The sequence below is a fragment of the Phyllostomus hastatus genome, unplaced genomic scaffold (genome assembly GCF_019186645.2).
Source record: "Phyllostomus hastatus isolate PE091 unplaced genomic scaffold, TTU_PhHast_1.1 phas_scaffold_200, whole genome shotgun sequence".
In the NCBI taxonomy this organism is placed as follows: Eukaryota; Metazoa; Chordata; class Mammalia; order Chiroptera; family Phyllostomidae; genus Phyllostomus; species Phyllostomus hastatus.
In genome coordinates, this window is record NW_025334016.1 from 2,266,087 (window position 1) to 2,289,646 (window position 23,560).

Genomic DNA, 23,560 nt, shown 5'->3' on the forward strand with positions numbered 1-23,560 from the left:
GTAAAATTATAAGAATAATTTGTCACCATTGGGTATCTTTGATTTTTTTCCTTCTAAAGGAAACCCAGTTTAAATGCATTCAACATCCACTCCCACTCATTGTTTTAATTTGGAGAAATAATGAGACATGATGAGAAATAAAAAACAAAGCTTTTAATAAAGCCCTCAACATTTTAATTAGTGCTTCTGAGCCACTACTATGTGAAATTTAGTATCAAAGAAGTTAAACAGTCTTTGCCCTGAAGGAGCTCATGGTGCAGCCAAACTTTCCAAACTACCCAGAGAGGAATCCAGGTCAGAGTGTTACTGGCTGCTAATTACAAGATGTGTGCTTGTTGGAGCATGTTACTGGCTCTCAAACTCACAGCTTCTTTATCTGTAAAATATGGCTGGTGATGGTAAAAAGTTAACTGAGGGAGTATCTGTAACAATGAGGTAATAGAGCGTCAACAGCCCAGAGACAGATGATATTAAGGATTGATAAGATAATACTGATTTTGGATTGCTATCACTTTTCACTGCTGCTTTATTAAATGAGTTTTATACATATGTAAACACACACAGAGTAAGTCACCAACTGCTGCTACTTGTGACCTGCTTCCTTATAAATATCTCATAAAGCCTACTACCCATATTAATTTTTAAAGAAAAGATTATATAGAACATTGAATAACACTTAGCTGCAAAAAATTCATATGTGAGAAGTTTGTAGGACAGGTTTTGTATTAGGACCTATAAAAATACCTGGTATATAATAGGTACTCAATAGAAATATAGTGAATGGATGAATGAATGAATGAAAGCTCGGCAGGATTCAAAACACGTGCAATTGTGCACACTGTATCTGTGTGGCTGTGACGAGCTATAAAGAGATCATGAGAATCCTGAAAATGCCTCAAATATTTTTTCTTTGTTTTCCTTCTTTAAACTTTATTTTTACTGTTGACATTATTATAGATTTTCCTCTTCTTTCCCCCTTTGCCAACCTCTACCCGGCCCCCACCCCCTTCCCTCTGGCCATCAGCACACTGTTGTATTTCAGTTAGATATAAACACAAGAACAAATACAGATAAAGAACACTGAGTTAGAATGACAGGAACATACCATATATCTAATCAGTACCTACTTGTCACCTAATGTAAGTCCAACTTTGTGCTGAATGAGTGCAACTGGCAATGACTTTGATCTCATGGGCCCAAGGGTCTGTTTCAGTTCCCCTTGTTCACCAACATAATATATCTATATATTTAATATGAAATTAGTTCCTGATGAGTGGATAATAAGAATGTGCTGTAATATATTTACTTTGAAATATTCACATGTATTCAGTAATACTTTATTTAAATTTTTCCTTCTATTGTCAAAATACAGAACATCTTACAGAACTGCTCATACATTTTCCTTCATAACAATGTTTAGGAAAAATATATTTGGTGCAATTATGTAAGTTAGCCTACAGATCCAGAACGTCTTGGTTGAAGCTGAAGATATTTTGTTTCACTAAAATGGAGTGTCAGTTTTTCCAAAAAAGTTAGGCAAAAAGTATAATCCTTATAAAATTCTCTATGTCTCACAGTCATATTGACCTGGAGTGCTAATAGAATAAGTTTTTTAATGTAATCATTTTTCATGATTTGATATGAGCAATTTTCTTTTTTATTTTTTAACTTTTGTTTCATACTGTAAATTGTTTATATGCTGATTTTCTCATTCATAAAAATATAATAACCTCAATTAGCCAATGTTAAAACTCACTAAAAATCACCATTTACAAAAGTAGGTTTTGTATAGTGTTTTCTCTGTGCTATTCACATGTATTACCTTTCTTCTGAGCTTTTCATTCTTCAGTTTTTGCTCATACTTGAAAAATGAACAATGTCCTTTTATTTATTTCCTTGAATGCTTTTGCCATTTTCCCAAACAAATCCCCCTCAGTATTTAAGGTTAGTTAAACATATTAAGGCAATTTCAAATTCCTAGGAAATATCTGATTATTTGGTAGCTGTCTGCCAAAATGATTTTCAACTTAATTTATTTCAATGTCAGTCAATGGGTTGGACATATCCTTTAGATAGAATATAAATGTTTTGCTTTTGCTTCTGTGGATGGAGTTCTCAAGTTCTTGTTTCTTACCTGACAAATATTCAAGAGGAAAGACCCATTAATCTGCCAAGTACTGTCAGCTGTATGACTTGATTCTCCTTTAGTAATGACATCCCTTGAGTTTGTCCAGCCAGAAAAGTGCTGATTTCTTCCAAACCATTGGCAGTGAAGCAAATTCAGTGTGTGTGTATGTATGTATGCATGCCCCAATGTATGTGTAGGTGTTTACCCACAACAACAAGAGGGACTGAGTGCAAAGACAAAAATCTAGCATTCCTTTAACAACATGAATCAAACGAGTTACAGAGTAATTAGTGGAGTTGGTGAGGCCAAAGGCAGCTCATTTGAAGGGAAGAGGCTGTTGAATACCTGTCCCTCATCCAGGGTCCCAGAGAATAGCCCCATCCTCTTTGAGGGCACAGGGGATACCATCTCCCTCCATTTACGGTCCAGGGTACAGGGAACACCTTCTCCCTCCATCCAGCATCCCAGGGAAACCCCATCGCTATATGGAGGGACTAGGAAATGCCCCCTCCCTCCATCCAGGGTCCCAGGACACCCCCTCGCTCCATCCACTATCCCACAGAATAGCCCCACCCTCTTCCAGGGATCAGGGAATACCCACTCCCTCCATCCAGAGCCCAGGGAATACCCTCATCGTCCTCCAGGGTCCCAGGGATTATCCCCTCCCTCCCTCCCTCCCTCCCTCCAGTGTCCTAGAATAGCCCCTCCTTCAATTCAGGTCCTCGGAGTACCTCTTTCCTCCATTAGGGTTTAGGGGAATACCGCCTCCCTCCATCCAGAGTCCAGGGACTAACCCCATCCTCCTCCAGGGTCCCAGGAATACACCCTCCCTCCATCCTTGAAGATCCCGAGCTGTCGTGATGGGACATGGGTGACTGAAGTGACTGCTGCACGCCTGTTCTAAAACTTGAGCGGCGAGGACTTTGCACACACGAATCAACGAAACACCTTTACTTATTTGGCAACCAATAACTTTTGGAAGTAACGATAAAACTCAAACGTTCAAACTTCAGTGAACCTTTCGTAGGGCAATATGGCAAGAGGCATGCTCTGGCACGGTGACCAGGGGAGGTCACCCCGCGGCTATCAGGAAAGCAGTCCCGGCTCAGTTCTCGCTGTCGCCCAGGGTGAGCTTGCCGAAGAGGTACTCCGCCAGGCTCTCTTCGGGAGCCCCCAGCCTGCGCAGGTTGACCACACTTGCTGCCACGTTTCTGATGAACCTCACATCCTGGCGCAGGTGGTGATGCTCCAGGAAATCACACAGGTGGGCGTCGTTCTTGATGGTAGCCAGGTGGAATAGACCGAGCAGGCTCTGGTTTACCATCCTCTCCATCTGCAAGGCGTGTTTCATGGCCGTGCGGCCGCTCTCCCAGCGGCTCGGTCAGGCCTCCGGATGTCGCCCAGGCGGATGCGACCCCCTCGCTGGTTCTGCAGCCGCATCAGCGTCTGCACTCGATCCCATTCCTCCCTCCACTGCCACAAGAAGAAGGTAGCGAAAGTGCTTCAAGGCCACTTCCTGGCGGTCGAAGTAGAAGGCCATGGACAGGTACACGTAGGAGGCGTGGAGCTCCAGGTTGATGTGCTTGTTGAGGGCGGCCTCGCACTCCCGGTGGTAGTTCTGGCGCACCAGCGAGGGAGGCGGCGGCTGCGGGGGCTGCGGGGGCTGCGGGGGCGGCGGGGGCCCCTCCATGGGAGGCTCAGGAAGCAGGGCTGGAGGTGCAGGCAGCAGGGCTTGCGGGTCGGGCTCTCCCGCCAAGAAGGCCAACAGAGCGCCGCGACGAGGGCTGAGAGGCGGGCTGCGGATCGGGCAGCGGCGTGGGCGAAGGCGGCGGCGTCGCGAGCCCCGGATCATCCCCATGGTGGTCGGTGAGGGCAGCTGGAGGCTCGGTCGGCAGCGATGGCGGTGGAGACCGCGGAATGACCCCGCGGAGGGCGACCAGTGTGGCCGCACACAGGCGTCCTCGGGCGCTAGGCCGCAGGCGGCGGGCTCTGAGGTGGCCGCAGAAAATGGAGGCCGGGGCCGGAAGAGGGCAGAAGAGAGCCCTCGCTACGCTACTCGCGCGAGGGTTGGACGGGGTGGGATTGGGGGAGGATCCCCTGGGAGGGCCGGCGCAGAAGGGGTGCTGCAGGGGGGGCCTAAGTGGGCAGAGCGCCATCAACGTGTTCCACGGTCCATCGCAGCCTGGGTGAGGGCAAGGAGAATCTATTCCGAGCACCTGGCCTTTAGTATGTTTTCCTTTATGCTATTACAGCGGGTCCCCGCTTTTTGCCCCTTCTCCCGCCTCGACGCAGCCCCACCCCCCACCAGGCCATTCCCATACCTTTGTTTGGGTCCATGGCTCGTGCATATGTGTTCTTTGGCTAAGCCCTTCACCTTCTTTTCTCCAGCACCCCGCCTGCCCCCACCACCTCCCCTCTGACAGGTCCTGGCCAGAGGGCCTCAAACCTTTCTCATTTTTGAAGTCGTATGAGTGATAGAAACCTACTTAGTTATAATCCTTGATAACTTGAGTTATAATCCTTGCTACCTGCAGGTAGCTGCAGCTTTGGAAAGGACTCTGGAGTGATAAAGGTGAAAGGGGATTCTGGCTATTTAAAACAAACTCCTTTCAGCCATAAGTGAGTTTATGATGATGAGGTAACTTTTTGGGAGTGACCTGAGGATGGAGGACTGGTTGCCAGGGGGAACCAAGTGTGTTATTAGAGGGTTGGGGCTTTCAGGCCTTCATCCTGACCTCTGGGGAGGGGAGAGGGCTCGGAGGTTGACTTTCTCAGGAATGGCCAATGATTTAGTTAATCATGCCTATGGTAATGAGGCCTTCATTAAAACCCTAAAGCAAGGGGTTCAGAGAGCATCCGGGTCGGCGAACACACGGAGGTCCTGTGAGGGCCATGCAACTAGAGCAGTCAGGAAGCTCCGTGTTCCTTCTCACCATGCCTTGCCCATGCATCTCTTCCACCTGGCTGATCCTGAGCTGTATCCTGTTATAATAAAGCTGGTAATCTAGTCAGTCGGTAAACTCTTTTCCTGAGTTCTGTGAGCCCTTCCAGAAAGTTGTCAAACTTGAGGAGGAGGAGGTCACAGGAACCTCCAATTCATAGCCTATTGGTCAGAAGCACAGCTGAGAACCTAGACTTGCAAGCAGTGCCTGGAGTGCAGGATGTAAAGCAATCTCGTGGGACTGAGTGCTTAACCTGTGGGATCTAGCTCCAGGTAGTTAGTGTCGTTACTGAACTTTAGGGTCTTCCAGTTGGTATCTGGAAAGTTGGAGAACTGGTTGGTGTGGAGAAAAAATGGACACATTTGTGGTCAGAAATGTACTCATTAGTAATGGACAACTTTATGTCAATAAATTCAACAATGGAGCTGAAAACACTATAGGTTCACCTAATGCATGAATTAGATACAAAAATTCTAAATACAAATGTTAGTAAAACAAATCCACATGACCATGGTGTATACATGTAGTCACCCATGTTCACTCAAGAGGAAATATTTACCCGAAACAGCCTTGTAAAGTGAGTTTGGCAGTCTTCCCTGCTCTCAAAATGTTTTTGAATAGCATGAGAAGGAGAGATGTTAGTTCTTGGAATGTTTGGTAAAATTCACCTGTGAAGCCATCTGGTCTGTGGCTTTTGTTTGTTGGGAGTTGTTTAGTTTAGTTTAGTTTTGTTTTGTTTTGTGTTTAATTAACTGCCCTGATTTCCTTAGTTGTAAGCCATCTGTTCAGTTTTCCTGTTTCTTCTTCTTCTTTTTTTTTAAAGAAGGTAATGTGTTTTTTTAAGATTTTATTTATTTATTTTTTAGAGAGGGAAGGGAGGGAGGGCGAGAGAGAGAGAGCGAGAGAGAGCGAGAGAGAGAGAGAGAGAGAGAGAGAGAGAGAAACATCAATGTGCGGTTGCTGGGGGGCTGTGGCCTGCAACCCAGGCATGTGCCCTGACTGGGAATCGAACCTGCGATGCTTTGGTTCGCAGCCCGTGCTCAATCCACTGAGCTATGCCAGCCAGGGCTGTTTCTTCTTAATTCAGCTTCAGAAGATTGCATGTTCTTGAAATTTATTCATTTCTTCCAGATTATCTAATTTGGTGGCACATACTTGTTCGTAATAGTGTCTTTTGCTACTTACACACCTTAAACACAGATATTATTGTATCAGTTTCATCCACCTAGTGGGTGGGTGATCAGTGCCCACTGTGGATAAATAACACCTACCGTGCATGAATGAGTCAACATAGCAGGACTGGCAGTGCTGTCTTTAGAAAGGCCTCCTCGCAAGGTTGGGCCTTGAGCCTGACTGACATTTGGGGAGTGTTCCCATCTTTCCTAATTGGTTAGAATGTCGTTATGCCTGGAGTGGGAAAGCAATATAGTTTGTGCTGAACACATGTTTTGTTTCTGTGTGTATGAAGTCTTGGTACTTGCTAAGCCAAGGGTGCCTACACACCCAGCCCCCGATACAAACCTGGAACACTGGGCCTCAGAGTTATCTACATGATGGTTCCACTTGGGACGACCAATGGGCATCTCGGGTTTTACATAATATGGCAGTCCCATCCTTCTACCCCAGACATGCCCCTGGAGAAATGTTCCCAGATTAATAAACAGCACTGCCATCAACCCAGGTATTCAATTCTAAGCACCAGAAAGAACCCAGATTATTTTCCTCATCTCTCACTCTTCACCTCTGGCCCATAAGCAGAGCTTATCAGCTCATCCAATCCATGTGGAATTTGCCCACATGTCTTCATTTTCTCAGTCACCACCATAGTTCGACCCCCAGTGCCTTTCACCTGGGCTAGCTACAAGATCTCTTAACTGACCTCCCCACTTCAGCTCTCCCCCACCTTCTACATTCTCCAAAGCACTGAGTCACTGATAACGTGCAGGAGAATTTATGCTACTTCATATTCAATATTAGAAATTTGACCTTCAGCCTTGACCTTGTATTTTTTCAGTCCTATGGAGCTAATTTGGGGTTTGGGGTACAATGTTGTGCCAATGGAAGGGAGAGTACAAGTGAAGCAAGAAACTATATTTGGATGTTTTGTAAGGATAATATGCATGACCATCATGGGGACCTTGGGAAGTCACTCCCATGTCTCTGGGAAAGCCAGCCTAAGGCTCTGCTATCATTGCAGTTGCTCAGGGTGAGCTTGTCAAAGTGGTACTCTGCGGAGATGGCTTCAGGGGTCTTCATATTTCTACACAGGTATTGTTAAGAAACATTAATATTTGCATATTTTAGCAAACTAAAAACCTTCAGGTAAAATGTAAGAACCCTCTAATTCTTGCCCAATCTCACTCCCTTTATTGTTTCTCCAGTGGCAAGCACAGCAATAATTTTAAGGCCAGGCCTTGTATTTTGAGCATGGACATGCATCTATTTTCACCAGGGCATCAGACAATCCACATGACCGCCCCCTGCCATATACTATTTGGTTTCTAAGGAGCAGATAAATTATGCATTTTCCAGGGTCCCAAGGAAAACCCTCTCACTCCATCCAGCGTCCAGGGCATACCTGCTCTGTCCATCCAGGGTTCCAGGGAATACAACCCCCTTTCATCCAGTTCCACGTAATATGCCCTCCCTCCATCCTGGGTCCCACAAAATAGCCCCACACTCCTCCAGGGTTCAATGAATACCCAGACCCTCTACCCAGGGTCCTGAGTATACTCCCTCCCCCCATCCAGTGTCCAAGGAATACCTCCTCCCTCCATCCAATATCCAGGGAATACTCAGTCCCTCCAACCTGGGTCCCAGGGAATGCCCCACCCTCCTCCAAGGTTCAGGGAATACACCCTCCTTCCATCCACAGTCCAGGGATTTTCAGTTCCTCCATAAAGGATTCAGGGGATACCCCCACCCTCCACTGAGAGTCCAGGGAATACCATTCCCTCTTCCCAGGGTCCCAACGATATTTCTTCCTCTATCTAGTGTCCTACAGAATAGTCCCACCCTCCTCCAGGATTCAGGAAATCACTCTACCTCCATCCAGGGTCCAGGGAAAACTCCTTCCTTTCATGTCCTAGGGGACACAGTCTCCTTCCATCAAGGTTCTGGGGATTTGCCATCCCTTCATCCAGGGTCGAGGAAACCCCCACCCCCCTCTCTCTCTAGGGTCTAGGGAATATCATGTCTCTCCATTCAGGACCCAGGGAATACTGCCTCCCTCCATCCTGGGACCCAAGAATGCCCCTCCCTTATACAGGGTTCAGGAAATAGCCCCACCCTCCATCCAGTGTCCCTCAGAATAGCCCCATATTCCTAGAGGGTTCAAGCAATGTCACCTCACTCCTTCCAGCATGCAAGGATACCCCCTCCCTCCATTCAGAGCCCAGGAATATACCCTACCTCTACGTAGGGTCCAGGGAATACCTCCTCTCTGCATTCAGTGCCCAAGGAATAACCACTCCTTCCATCCAGGGTCCAGGAAATACCCTCTCCCTCCATGTAGAGCCCAGGGAATGCCCCCTACCTCCATCCAGGATCCAGAGAATACCTCCATACTCTCCAGTGTCCCACAGAATAGAGCCAGCTTTTTCCAGGATTCAGGAACAATCTCTCCACTATCCAAGGTCCAGGTAATACTCCTTCAATCCTGGGTCCCATGGAATGCTTCTCCCTCCATTCAAGGTCCAGGGAGTACCTAGTCCTTCCATTTAGGTCCAAGGGAAGAACCTCTCCCTCCATGTAGCATCCAGGGAACACCTCCTCTCTCCATCCAGGGCCCAGGGAATACCTTCTCCCTCCATCCAGGGTGCAGAGAATTCCTTCTCTTTCCATTCACTACCCTAGGAATAACCGCTCCCTCCATCCAGGGTCCAGAAAATACCCCCTCCCTCCATCCAGAGCCCACGGACTACCACTTCCCTCCATCCAGGATCCAAGGGATACCCTGTCCCTCCATTCTGGCTACAGGGAATACCTGCTACCTCCATCAAGAGTCCAGCGAATACCTCTTCTCTCCATTCAGTGTCCAAGAAATAAATGCTTCTCCATCCAGGATCCAGAGAACACCCTCTCCATCCAACCTGGGTCCCACAGAATGCCCCTGCCTCCGTCCAGGGCCCAGGGAATACCCTGTTCTTCCAACCTAGGTCCCACAGAATACCCTGCCCCCTCCTCCAGGGTTCAGGGAATACACCCTCCCTCCCACCATAAAGGATTCAGGGAATACCCCCCCCCCACTCCATCCACAGCTCAGTCAAGACCCCTCCCACCATCCAGTGTCCAGGGAATAATACCAGCTCTCTCCATCCAGGTTCCGGGAATAACCTCTCCCTCCATTCAGAGCCCAGGCAATACTCCTTCATCCATCCAGAGTTCAAGGACTACTACCTTCCTTCATCTAGGGTCCCACAGAATAGCCTCCACCTCCACCACAGTTCAGGGAATACACCACTCCCTCATTCCAGGGTCTGGGGAACACCCTCTCCATCCATCCAGGAAGCTAGCAAACCACTTTCCTCCATCCACTGAACTGCAGAAAAGGCCCACCCTCCTGAAGGATTCAAGGAATAACCCCTAACTCCATCCAGGGCTCTGGGAATACACTTTCAGTCCATCTAGAGTCCCGGGCATACCTCCTCCGTCCATCCAGGGCCCAGGAAAGATACCCTTGTTCATTGCATGGACCAGGGAATACCTCCTTCCTCCATTCTGAGTTCAGGAAATATCTCCACCCTCCTTAGAGGGTGCAGGGAATACACCCTCCCTCCATCCAGGGTCCAGGGAGTACTGCTTCCCTCCATCCAGGTCCCAGGGAATATGGCCTTCCTCAAAACAGGGTTCCAACGAATGCAGCACACTACTCCAGGGTTCAGGGAATACCCCTTTTCTCCATCCAATGCCCATGGTATACCCCCACTCCACCCTGGGTCCCAAGGAACGCCATCCCTCCATCCAGGGCCCAGTGAATACCCCCACCTTCATCCAGTGTTCCTCAGAATAGCCCAACCCTCCTCTAGGGTTAAGGGGACACCCCTACCCTCCTTCAAGGGCCAGAGAACAGTCCAACCTTCCATCCAGGGTCCAGGGAAAATTCCTTCCATCCATCCAGCATCTATGGAATACCTTCTCTCTCCATACAGGGCCCAGGGAATACCCACTCCCTTTATCAAAGGTCCAGGGAATAACCCATTCCTCCTTCCACAGTGCCTGGTATATCCCCTCACTCCATTCATTGTGCCACAAAGAGCCCCGCCCTCCTCCAGGGTCCAAGGAAAACAACCTTCCTCCATCCAGCTTCCAAGGAATACCCCTCTCACCATCCAGGGTCCAGGGTATACCTCCTCCCTGCATCCAGGGTCACAGAATAGCCCCACCCTCCTCCAGGGCCAGGAAATATCCTCTCCTTCCATCCAAGGTGTAGGAAATAACTCCTACCTCCATTCATGTTCCAGTGAATACCCCCTCCCTCCATCAAGGTGCAGGATATACACCCTCCCTCCATCCAGGTTACAGGGACCACTTCCTCCATCTATGTAGGGTCCTGGGAGTACCTCTTCCCTCCATTCAGGGCCCAGGAAATACCCTCTCCATCTATCCATTGTCCAGAAAATACTGCCTCCCTCTACCCAGGGTCCCACAAAATAGCTCCACCCTTCTCAGAGGTTCAGGGAATAACCCTACTCTCCATGCAAGGTGCAGGGAACAGCTGCATGTTCCATCCTGGGTCGCACAGAATGCTCCTGCCTCCCTCCAACACTCAGGTGATACGGGTCCCTCCAGGGTTCCCATCCAGGGTTCAGGGAATACCTACTGCTTCCATTCAGGCCCTAAGGAAAACCCCTCCCTTCCATCCATGGTTCAGGGAAGACCCTCTTCCTATGTCGAAGGTCACAGGGATACACTGTCACTCCATGCAGTGTCCCACAGAATAGCCTCACCCTCCTCCAGGGTTCAAAAAATACACCCTCTCTCCATCCAGGATCCAGGTAATACCCTCTCCCATCATCCAGCCCGGTAATACTGCCTCCCACCTTCCAGGTTCCCAGGGATACTCCCTCTCTCCATACAGTGCCCCACAGAATAGTCCCACCCTCCTCAAGGGTTCAGGGAATACCCCCTCCTTAATCAAGGTTTCCTGTAAATACATCCTCCCTCCATCCAGGGTCCAGGAAACGTCCTCCCTCCATCCAGAACACAGGAATGCCCCCTCCTCCCATTGAGGGTAAGGGAATAACCCATTTCTGCTTCCGGGGTCCCAGGGATACCATATCACTCCAACCACTGTCTCACAGAATAACCCTACCCTCCTCCAGGGTTCAGGGAAAATGACCTTCCTCCATCCACAGTACAGGGATTAGCCCCTCCCTCTATCCACAGCCCCAGGAACACCTCCTCTCTCCATCCAGGGTCCAGAGAATGCCCTCTCCCTTCATCTAGGGTCTAAGGAATACTCTTCCTTCAAGCCTGGCTCCCACAGAATGCTCCTCCCTAGATTCAAGGCCCAGGGGATACCATGCCCCTCCATTTAGGGCCAAAAGAAGAAACCCCTCTCCCTCCACACAGGGCCCAGAGAATACCTCCTCCCTCTATCCAGGACCCAGAGAATACCATCTGCCTCATCCAGGGTCCAGGGAATGCCCCCTACCTCCATCTAGGGTCCAGTGAATACCTTTTCTCTCCATTTAGTGCCCAAGGAATAACCACTCCCTCAATCCAGTGTCCAGAGAATACCTCTTCCATCCATTCTGAGTTGAGGGAATATCCCCTCCCTCATTCCAGGATCAAGGAAATACCTACTCCCTACATTCTGGGTTCCAAGGAATCCCCCTACTTCCATCCAGGATTCAGGGAATACCTACTTCCTCCATCCTGGGTCTCTTGGAATACCTCCCCCCTCCATCCAGGTTGCAGGGAACACTCCCTCCCACCCTCCAAGGTCCAGGGAATACCCTCTCCCTGCATCCAGGGTCCAGGTAGTAGTCCTCCCTCAACCTGGGTGACACAGAATGCACCTCCCTCCATTGAAAGCCTATGGAATACCTTGTCCCTCCAGTCAGGGCCCAGGGAATACACTCCCCCTCCATTCAGGTCCCAGGGAATACCCCTCCCTCCATCCAGTGTCCCACAGGATGGCACCACTTTCCTCCACGGTTCAGTGAATACTCCCTACATCCATTCAGGGTCCAGGGAACACCTCCTCCCTCCATCCCTGAAGATCCCCAGCTGCACGGGTTGGGACATGGGCGACTGAAGTTATCCTGCCTGCCTATTATATAAAACTTAAACAGCGAGGATTTTGCACACACAAATCAATGGAACGCCTTTACTTATGCAGCAACCAATAATTTTTGGAAGTAATGATAAAACTCGAACATAAAAACTTAACTGAACATTTTGTAGGGCAATATGGCGACAGGCATGCTTGGCACGGTGACCAGGGCAAGTCACCCCGCAGCTATGGGGAAGGCAGTCCCGGCTCAGCTGTTCTTGCTGTCCCCCAGGGTGAGCTTGTCAAAGAGGTACTCTGCCAGGCTATCTTCCGGGGCCCCCAGCTTGCGCAGGTTGGTGATGTAGTCCCCCAGCTCTTTGATGAACATCACCTGTTCATGCAGGTAGTGACGCTTCAGGAAGTTGCAGACGTGGCCGTCCTCCTTCTCGGTGGCCAGCTGATGCAGACTCAGCAGGCTCTGGTTCACTGTCTTTGCCAGCTGCAAGGCGCACTCCATGACCCTCAGGCCATTCTCCCAGGTGTCTTCCTCAGGCCTGGGGATGTTGCACAGGCGGGGGTTGCCGCCACGTTGGCTCTGCAGCCACAACAGCTTCTCCGCGTGCTCCCTCTCCTTGTTCGACTGCCGAAGGAAGAACAGGCTGAAGTGCTTCAAGGCCACGTCTTCACGGTCGAAGTAGAAGGCCATGGACAGGTACACGTAGGAGGCGAACAGCTCCAAGTTGACCTGGTTGTTGATGGCGGCCTCACACTCGGGGTGGTAGTTCTGACGCACGTGCCAGGGCGCAAATGCGGTCGCCATGTTCGGTAGCGCGGGTGCGGGTGGGGGCACCGAAGCGAAGAAGTCCTGGAAGCGGGAGCTGGAGTTGCAGGGAAGCCTCGGAGCGTCCCCTGGTGACTGAGAAGCACCTCAGAGGGGTGGTGCTCCAGCGGTCTGCAGCAGGAGGCTGCTGGTTGGCTCTGAGATGGAAGTGGAAAATGGAAGTTGGGACCTGAAGACGGAAAAAAGTGACCAATTCTCGCGAGTGTTCTGGAGACGGTGCGAGGAGGATCCCTGGGAGGGGGGAGTGGTAAAGGGGGGCCTCAGGGGGGTCTAAGTGGGCAGTGCACCAGCGGGATGTTCCAGGTTCCATCACAGCCTGGGTGAGGCAGGGAGAATCTGTTCTGACTTCTTGACATTTAATGTTTTCAATTTTGTAATAACGTTTCTATTTTGCAAGAACTTTATCTGTTCTCTAATTCTTTGTATAGTAGACATTTTTATTTTATAAATCTATTTTCTTCCCTTATAGTTATGAGAATATGAATTTGAATTTTTGGTAAAATTCTCTTCTGTTTCCTGTGTTATATCTGGATTCCCCCTACCTGGAAATAGTTCTGTGCACTCATTGTCCTGTTTTCTTTTATCTTCCTCATACATTTGGCAAACCTGTGTTCCTTTATAGTTAGGAATAAAGGACTTCCTTGATCAACTAAGTTAATTAGCACTGGTCTGATCTGGAGTTGTGATGTGCATTTCACTACAGGGCTTCGGCTGTAATGGAAGGCTGGACTGTGCTGAATTACTCAGTGGCTTTTTCCTTCGAGGATACATGGCATGGCTTATAGGTAGGAAAGGGACACTCCTTGTGGCCAAATTAAATATATTTCTGACATTGGGAGACTAATGCTTTTTACTTCTAGGTGGATGTGTCCTATTGTTTCCCTTCTCTGCAAGTCTGTAATTGCCTTAAGCTCATTCACTGTCTTTGGAGTGTAGTTTGGGGAGATGAAAAGGGTCAGATGCCACAGCTGCATACTGCCCTGTGTGAGTAGGGCTGGGGGAGGGTTAGAGCAGAGCAGGGTAAAGCAGGCCTGCTGTTCACAGAGTAGCTCTTTAATTTCACAGTTGACTAAGGACCCTCTACAGTGCTGCAATTTCATTTACTCTCTTCTTAGACTTTCTCTGAATGTGATCAGGTTTTCTGCTATAGTTGTTTCAAATTCTCTGCATTAACCAATCTGGTAGCCTCTGCTCTTCCTGTCTTTCAAGAATCCCTCATAATTTCGGGTTTCCTAATGACATTTTTTCTTGTGTGGGTGCATGTGTGTGCAAATAGTGTCTGTGTTTAGTTTATGAACACAATTCAGTGATCATTTCTTAAGCATTTAAGAATGAAAATACCTACTTTTTGAATATCCAATACATTCACAGATTCCAGAAACCAGAGAGTTTTCTCTGCAGGCCACCATTGGGTATTATTTGTTATAATCAGAAGAAAAATAATTAAAAAGAAGAAATCATGTACTCATGTTAGGAAAAGTCATAGAGTCAGAGTGAAGAAACTGTACAAGCATATTCCTTAGTAGCACATTTTTTCATGTGCATGTAGAACATTTACCAAAATAGACCATATCCTAAGCTACCATACAACGTTCAATACATATAACATTATTCATATCATGAAAGACATGTTCTCTGATCACAATGAAATTGGATTAGAAATAATTACATAAAGATATCTGAAAAACACTCAAATATTTGGAAAGTAATAATACATTTCAAACAATCCCAAGTGTTGAAAAAGAAATTATTTGGGATTTAATGTCAATGGAAACTCAGCCTATCCACATCTGTAGGTTAAAGCAGTACTTGCATGTTAATTTATATCATTGCATACCTATATTTGAAAATAGGAAAGGTCTCAAATCTATTATCTAATTTTTAACCTTAAAAAGTAGAAAAAGACTAAAATAAACCCAAGTCAGGCAGAAAAAAGGAAATTATAAAGAGAGGAGTAGGTAACAGTGTCATGGGTCCCATTGAAAAACAAAAACTCTATCAAATCAATGAAATCAAAGCAGTTTCTTTGAGAAAATTGAACAAACAAATAAAAACATAAATCTCTAGACAGGCTAACCAGAGAGAGAAGGAGAAAGAGGAGGACGAGGAGGAGGAGATGAAGAAGGAGGGAAAAGCTGAGGGAGGAGAAGACAGAAGGAGGAAAAAAAAAGGACAAATTACCAGTTTCAAGAATGAGAAAGAAGACATCACTATGGATCATACACTTACTCAAAGGATGAACAGAAAATACAATTTTGATACTGTATTATAGGAAATATATATTTTGGTTTTCATCCCCAGCTCCTGTCCAGAGCTCCTAAAACCCTTCTCATAGTTCTGTAGTCTCTCTTTGTTACTAGTATTTTCTCAAACCCTAGACTAGTGCCTGGGCCTTTTTAGATAATAAGTGTTTGTTGAATGAATGAAAGGCAATTTGAGATCAGTGGTATTCTCAACTACTGTGGTGTGTTCCTTAGAACTTAACTGAAAGCTTTAAAACAAAATGTTTGCTGAGTGGCAGTGAAACTACAAATGAGGTTGGAGGGGATGAATACATCCACATGGTTAAGTGCTTTTTCTAAGGGTGTACCTAAATCTTCTGTTTCCTGCCAGAGGAAACTGAAGTCTTTGCTCACCTAAAAGGACAGAGACTGACTGGCAAGCCAGGTGTAACGGTGAAGGCCTCTAGGGGGTCAGTGATGAGGTCACCCACATTCCACATGGGGTGCAGACAGGGCAGAAGGAAGAGTGTCTCCAGGACTGCTCTGAAAGATTAAGACAGGGGAGAGTAAAGCGAGTGAAGAACAAATTCCAAGAGTGAAAGATGGAGAGGTGCCCGAGTCACTGAGAGGCTGGAGGCCCTGGTCTGCTGCCAGTGAAATGTGAAGCTGATCATGAATGGGGGAGAAAGGGGAGATCACTGGAGGAACAAGGTCTAGGAAGTCAGCCGGGCTGTTGGAACTGTCCTCATGTCCCTGCAAAGTCATTTGAACAAAGCTTTGTGATATTAAATGTAACCCATGATACCACGAAAGGGCTATGTTTAATGAAACAATCACATTAGGGCAATATTCAAATAAGCTGCTCAAATAAATCATGCAGGTGATTGACTCAAATCAGTAGCACTCGTATTCCTGAATAACATTTTAAAATGTCATCCCTGCCAGATGCCCAGCACTGAGAGGCCCTGTCAGCCAGGTTGGCATGGAACTTGAAAAGTGTCAATGCCGCTGGCCCCCTTAGGTCCCCCTCAAGCACCCCTGCCAACATGGCCATCCCCTGACTCAAACCCCAAGCCCCATCACATACAGAATGCTGCCTCCCCCCTCACTGAACACTATTGAGTGGGTCGTTTTTTTTTCTGGCCTCACCTCAGAGCCAACTGCAGCGCATGAGGCCTGACACGTGAGCACGCCTGTGTTTGCGCCACTGCAGGACACTCCAAGGGCCCGCAGCCTTCCCAGTCTTCCACCGCGGAGACACTCTAAGGCCCCACAGCCTCCACAGTTGCCCCTGTTGCAGCCCACCCAGCAGCCCCGACTTCAGCACCACCTGAGTCTTGGTGCCCCGCGCCTGCACCTGAAGACATGGAGATGCTGTCCCAGCCCTCGTTTGTGCGTCAGAACTACCACCCTGAGTGTGAGGCCGCCGTCAACACCCACATCAACGTACACTTCCATGCCTCCTACGTGTACTCGTCCATGGCCTTCTACTTTGACCGTGAAGACGTGGCCCTGAAGCACTTCAGCCAGTTCTTCCTGCAGAGGTCAAACAAGGAGAAGGCGCATGCAGAGAAGCTGATGCAGCTGCAGAACCAGCGCGGGGGCCGAATCCGCCTGCAGGACATCAGCAGTCCTCCCTGGGACGAATGGGAGAGTGGCCTGAGTGCCATGCAGTGCGCCTTGCACCTGGCAAAGAAAGTGAACCAGAGCCTGCTGAATCTGCACCAGCTGGCCACCGAGAAGGAGGACGGCCACCTGTGCAATTTCCTGGAGAGGCACTACCTGCACCAACAGGTGATGTTCATCAAAGAGCTGGGGGACCACGTCATCAAGCTGCGCAAGATGGGAGCTCCGGAATCCGGCCTGGCAGAGTATCTCTTTGACAAGCTCACCCTGGGCGACAGCGAGAAGAACTGAGCCTGGACTGCCTTCCCAACAGTAACGGGGTGACTTCCCTGGTCACCGTGCTGAGCATGCCTATTGTCATATTGCCCTTCAAAACGTTCACTTAAGTTTTTATGTTCCAGTTTTACCATTTCTTCCAATGAAGTTATTGGTTCCTAAATAAATAAAGGTGTTTCATCGATTCATGTGTGCAAAACCCTCGCCTTTTAAGTTTTAAAACAGGTATGTGGGAGTCTTTCCACCACTGCACCCCCGCCCATGCCCCAATGAAGTGCAACTTGGTATCTCCAAGGATGGAGGGAGGAGGTATTCTGTGGACCCTACATGGAGGGAGGGGGTATTCCCTGAACCTTGGAGAGGGTGGGGCTCTTCTGTGGGACACTGGATGGAGAGAGGGAGTATTCCCTGGGCCCTGGAGGAGGGTAGGGCTATTGTGTAGGATCCTGCATGGAGGGAGGAGTTATTCCCCAGACACTGAATACAGGGCAGGGTATTCCCTGGGCCTTGGATAGAGGGAGGGGCATTCTGCGGGACCCAGGATGGAGGAAGGATGTATCACCTGGACCCTGGATGGAGGGTGGGGTTATTCCCTGGGCCCTGGATGTACGGAGGGCCATTCCCTCGGCCCCAAATGGAAAGAGGAGATATCCCCTGGATCCTGGGAGTACCACTGTGTCCCTGTAAAGACTTAGGGGCTATTCCCTGAAGACTGGATAGAGGGAGGGGTATTCCGTGGGACCCAAGATGGAGGAAAAGGGTATTCCCTGGCCCCTCGAATGAGGCAGGGGTATTCCCTGAACCATTAATGGAGGGAGGGGGTATTCCCTGGACCATGGAGGAGTGTGGGGCTATTCTGTGGGACACTGAGTGGAGAGGAGAGGTATTCCCTGAACCCTGGAGGAGGGTGAGTCCATTCTGTGGGACACTGGATGGAGGGAAGGGGTATTCCTGAGACTCTGGAAGGAGGGAGCAGGTATTCCCTGAACCCTGGATGGGGGGAGTTGGTACCCCTGGGACCCTGGAGGAGGATGGGTATATTCCCTGGACTCTGGAGGGAGGGAGGCCATAGTTCCTGGGACCAGAATGGTGGGGGAGGTATTCTCTGAACCCTGGAGGAGGATGGGGCTATTCAGTGGGACACTACATGGAGGGAGTATCACTGTTCCCCTGTAAGGATGGAGGCGCTATTCCCTGACCCTGAATGGACGGAGGGGGTGTCCTGGTACCCTGGAGGAGGATGGGTATGTTCCCTAGACACTGGATGGAGGGAGGGCATATTCTCTGTGCCCTGAAAGGAGGAAGAAGTTATCCTCTGGACCTTGGATTGAGGGAGATGGTATTCTCTAGACCCTAGATTGAGGGAGGAGGTATTCCCTGGACCCTAGAGGAAGTGGGTATCCCTGGGACCCTGGGTGGACAGAGCAGGTATGCCCTGGACGCTGGATGGAGTGAGAGGGTTTTCCTTGGGACCCTGGAAAATGCATAATTTATCTGCTCCTTAGAAACCAAATAGTATATGGCAGGGGGCGGTCATGTGGATTGTCTGATGCCCTGGTGAAAATAGATGCATGTCCATGCTCAAAATACAAGGCCTGGCCTTAAAATTATTGCTGTGCTTGCCACTGGAGAAACAATAAAGGGAGTGAGATTGGGCAAGAATTAGAGGGTTCTTACATTTTACCTGAAGGTTTTTAGTTTGCTAAAATATGCAAATATTAATGTTTCTTAACAATACCTGTGTAGAAATATGAAGACCCCTGAAGCCATCTCCGCAGAGTACCACTTTGACAAGCTCACCCTGAGCAACTGCAATGATAGCAGAGCCTTAGGCTGGCTTTCCCAGAGACATGGGAGTGACTTCCCAAGGTCCCCGATGATGGTCATGCATATTATCCTTACAAAACATCCAAATATAGTTTCTTGCTTCACTTGTACTCTCCCTTCCATTGGCACAACATTGTACCCCCAAACCCCAAATTAGCTCCATAGGACTGAAAAAATACAAGGTCAAGGCTGAAGGTCAAATTTCTAATATTGAATATGAAGTAGCATAAATTCTCCTGCACGTTATCAGTGACTCAGTGCTTTGGAGAATGTAGAAGGTGGGGGAGAGCTGAAGTGGGGAGGTCAGTTAAGAGATCTTGTAGCTAGCCCAGGTGAAAGGCACTGGGGGTCGAACTATGGTGGTGACTGAGAAAATGAAGACATGTGGGCAAATTCCACATGGATTGGATGAGCTGATAAGCTCTGCTTATGGGCCAGAGGTGAAGAGTGAGAGATGAGGAAAATAATCTGGGTTCTTTCTGGTGCTTAGAATTGAATACCTGGGTTGATGGCAGTGCTGTTTATTAATCTGGGAACATTTCTCCAGGGGCATGTCTGGGGTAGAAGGATGGGACTGCCATATTATGTAAAACCCGAGATGCCCATTGGTCGTCCAAGTGGAACCATCATGTAGATAACTCTGAGGCCCAGTGTTCCAGGTTTGTATCGGGGGCTGGGTGTGTAGGCACCCTTGGCTTAGCAAGTACCAAGACTTCATACACACAGAAACAAAACATGTGTTCAGCACAAACTATATTGCTTTCCCACTCCAGGCATAACGACATTCTAACCAATTAGGAAAGATGGGAACACTCCCCAAATGTCAGTCAGGCTCAAGGCCCAACCTTGCGAGGAGGCCTTTCTAAAGACAGCACTGCCAGTCCTGCTATGTTGACTCATTCATGCACGGTAGGTGTTATTTATCCACAGTGGGCACTGATCACCCACCCACTAGGTGGATGAAACTGATACAATAATATCTGTGTTTAAGGTGTGTAAGTAGCAAAAGACACTATTACGAACAAGTATGTGCCACCAAATTAGATAATCTGGAAGAAATGAATAAATTTCAAGAACATGCAATCTTCTGAAGCTGAATTAAGAAGAAACAGCCCTGGCTGGCATAGCTCAGTGGATTGAGCACGGGCTGCGAACCAAAGCATCGCAGGTTCGATTCCCAGTCAGGGCACATGCCTGGGTTGCAGGCCACAGCCCCCAGCAACCGCACATTGATGTTTCTCTCTCTCTCTCTCTCTCTCTCTCTCTCTCTCTCTCTCTCTCTCTCTCTCGCTCTCGCTCTCTCTCTCGCTCTCCCTCCCTTCCCTCTCTAAAAATAAATAAATAAAATCTTTAAAAAAACACATTACCTTCTTTAAAAAAAAAGAAGAAGAAGAAACAGGAAAACTGAACAGATGGCTTACAACTAAGGAAATCAGGGCAGTTAATTAAACACAAAACAAAACAAAACTAAACTAAACTAAACAACTCCCAACAAACAAAAGCCACAGACCAGATGGCTTCACAGGTGAATTTTACCAAACATTCCAAGAACTAACATCTCTCCTTCTCATGCTATTCAAAAACATTTTGAGAGCAGGGAAGACTGCCAAACTCACTTTACAAGGCTGTTTCGGGTAAATATTTCCTCTTGAGTGAACATGGGTGACTACATGTATACACCATGGTCATGTGGATTTGTTTTACTAACATTTGTATTTAGAATTTTTTGTATCTAATTCATGCATTAGGTGAACCTATAGTGTTTTCAGCTCCATTGTTGAATTTATTGACATAAAGTTGTCCATTACTAATGAGTACATTTCTGACCACAAATGTGTCCATTTTTTCTCCACACCAACCAGTTCTCCAACTTTCCAGATACCAACTGGAAGACCTAAAGTTCAGTAACGACACTAACTACCTGGAGCTAGATCCCACAGGTTAAGCACTCAGTCCCACGAGATTGCTTTACATCCTGCACTCCAGGCACTGCTTGCAAGTCTAGGTTCTCAGCTGTGCTTCTGACCAATAGGCTATGAATTGGAGGTTCCTGTGACCTCCTCCTCCTCAAGTTTGACAACTTTCTGGAAGGGCTCACAGAACTCAGGAAAAGAGTTTACCGACTGACTAGATTACCAGCTTTATTATAACAGGATACAGCTCAGGATCAGCCAGGTGGAAGAGATGCATGGGCAAGGCATGGTGAGAAGGAACACGGAGCTTCCTGACTGCTCTAGTTGCATGGCCCTCACAGGACCTCCGTGTGTTCGCCGACCCGGATGCTCTCTGAACCCCCTTGCTTTAGGGTTTTAATGAAGGCCTCATTACCATAGGCATGATTAACTAAATCATTGGCCATTCCTGAGAAAGTCAACCTCCGAGCCCTCTCCCTCCCCCAGAGGTCAGGATGAAGGCCTGAAAGCCCCAACCCTCTAATAACACACTTGGTTCCCCTGGCAACCAGTCCTCCATCCTCAGGTCACTCCCAAAAGTTACCTCATCATCATAAACTCACTTATGGCTGAAAGGAGTTTGTTTTAAATAGCCAGAATCCCCTTTCACCTTTATCACTCCAGAGTCCTTTCCAAAGCTGCAGCTACCTGCAGGTAGCAAGGATTATAACTCAAGTTATCAAGGATTATAACTAAGTAGGTTTCTATCACTCATACGACTTCAAAAATGAGAAAGGTTTGAGGCCCTCTGGCCAGGACCTGTCAGAGGGGAGGTGGTGGGGGCAGGCGGGGTGCTGGAGAAAAGAAGGTGAAGGGATTAGCCAAAGAACACATATGCACGAGCCATGGACCCAAACAAAGGTATGGGAATGGCCTGGTGGGGGGTGGGGCTGCGTCGAGGCGGGAGAAGGGGCAAAAAGCGGGGACCCGCTGTAATAGCATAAAGGAAAACATACTAAAGGCCAGGTGCTCGGAATAGATTCTCCTTGCCCTCACCCAGGCTGCGATGGACCGTGGAACACGTTGATGGCGCTCTGCCCACTTAGGCCCCCCCTGCAGCACCCCTTCTGCGCCGGCCCTCCCAGGGGATCCTCCCCCAATCCCACCCCGTCCAACCCTCGCGCGAGTAGCGTAGCGAGGGCTCTCTTCTGCCCTCTTCCGGCCCCGGCCTCCATTTTCTGCGGCCACCTCAGAGCCCGCCGCCTGCGGCCTAGCGCCCGAGGACGCCTGTGTGCGGCCACACTGGTCGCCCTCCGCGGGGTCATTCCGCGGTCTCCACCGCCATCGCTGCCGACCGAGCCTCCAGCTGCCCTCACCGACCACCATGGGGATGATCCGGGGCCCGCGACGCCGCCGCCTCGCCCACGCCGCTGCCCGATCCGCAGCCCGCCTCTCAGCCCTCGTCGCGGCGCTCTGTTGGCCTTCTTGGCGGGAGAGCCCGACCCGCAAGCCCTGCTGCCTGCACCTCCAGCCCTGCTTCCTGAGCCTCCCATGGAGGGGCCCCCGCCGCCCCCGCAGCCCCCGCAGCCCCCGCAGCCGCCGCCTCCCTCGCTGGTGCGCCAGAACTACCACCGGGAGTGCGAGGCCGCCCTCAACAAGCACATCAACCTGGAGCTCCACGCCTCCTACGTGTACCTGTCCATGGCCTTCTACTTCGACCGCCAGGAAGTGGCCTTGAAGCACTTCGCTACCTTCTTCTTGTGGCAGTGGAGGGAGGAATGGGATCGAGTGCAGACGCTGATGCGGCTGCAGAACCAGCGAGGGGGTCGCATCCGCCTGGGCGACATCCGGAGGCCTGACCGAGCCGCTGGGAGAGCGGCCGCACGGCCATGAAACACGCCTTGCAGATGGAGAGGATGGTAAACCAGAGCCTGCTCGGTCTATTCCACCTGGCTACCATCAAGAACGACGCCCACCTGTGTGATTTCCTGGAGCATCACCACCTGCGCCAGGATGTGAGGTTCATCAGAAACGTGGCAGCAAGTGTGGTCAACCTGCGCAGGCTGGGGGCTCCCGAAGAGAGCCTGGCGGAGTACCTCTTCGGCAAGCTCACCCTGGGCGACAGCGAGAACTGAGCCGGGACTGCTTTCCTGATAGCCGCGGGGTGACCTCCCTGGTCACCGTGCCAGAGCATGCCTCTTGCCATATTGCCCTACGAAAGGTTCACTGAAGTTTGAACGTTTGAGTTTTATCGTTACTTCCAAAAGTTATTGGTTGCCAAATAAGTAAAGGTGTTTCGTTGATTCGTGTGTGCAAAGTCCTCGCCGCTCAAGTTTTAGAACAGGCGTGCAGCAGTCACTTCAGTCACCCATGTCCCATCACAACAGCTCGGGATCTTCAAGGATGGAGGGAGGGTGTATTCCTGGGACCCTGGAGGAGGATGGGGTTAGTCCCTGGACTCTGGATGGAGGGAGGCGGTATTCCCCTAAACCCTAATGGAGGAAAGAGGTACTCCGAGGACCTGAATTGAAGGAGGGGCTATTCTAGGACACTGGAGGGAGGGAGGGAGGGAGGGAGGGGATAATCC

General features: G+C 49.2%; 3 protein-coding genes and 1 pseudogene across 3 annotated transcripts; 2 read left to right on the forward strand and 2 right to left on the reverse strand.

Annotated features, from left to right (window-relative positions):
* Positions 1–3,233: 3,233 nt before the first annotated feature.
* Positions 3,234–3,986, reverse strand: LOC123832683 (annotated as a pseudogene).
* An 8,571-nt stretch (positions 3,987–12,557) lies between these two features.
* LOC123832755 (ferritin heavy chain-like) lies at positions 12,558–13,109 on the reverse strand. The gene has a single exon (XM_045860534.1). The coding sequence runs from the start codon at positions 13,107–13,109 to the stop codon at positions 12,558–12,560; it is 552 nt and encodes a 183-aa protein (XP_045716490.1).
* Positions 13,110–16,723: 3,614 nt separating this feature from the next.
* Positions 16,724–17,269, forward strand: LOC123832756 (ferritin heavy chain-like). The gene has a single exon (XM_045860535.1). It carries the CDS (start codon positions 16,724–16,726, stop codon positions 17,267–17,269), a length of 546 nt encoding a protein of 181 aa, XP_045716491.1.
* A 4,790-nt stretch (positions 17,270–22,059) lies between these two features.
* On the forward strand, positions 22,060–23,108 carry LOC123832684 (ferritin heavy chain-like). Its single transcript, XM_045860427.1, is given in 2 exon segments — positions 22,060–22,834; positions 22,837–23,108. Coding segments are annotated over 2 exon segments (1,047 nt in total).
* Positions 23,109–23,560: the final 452 nt, after the last annotated feature.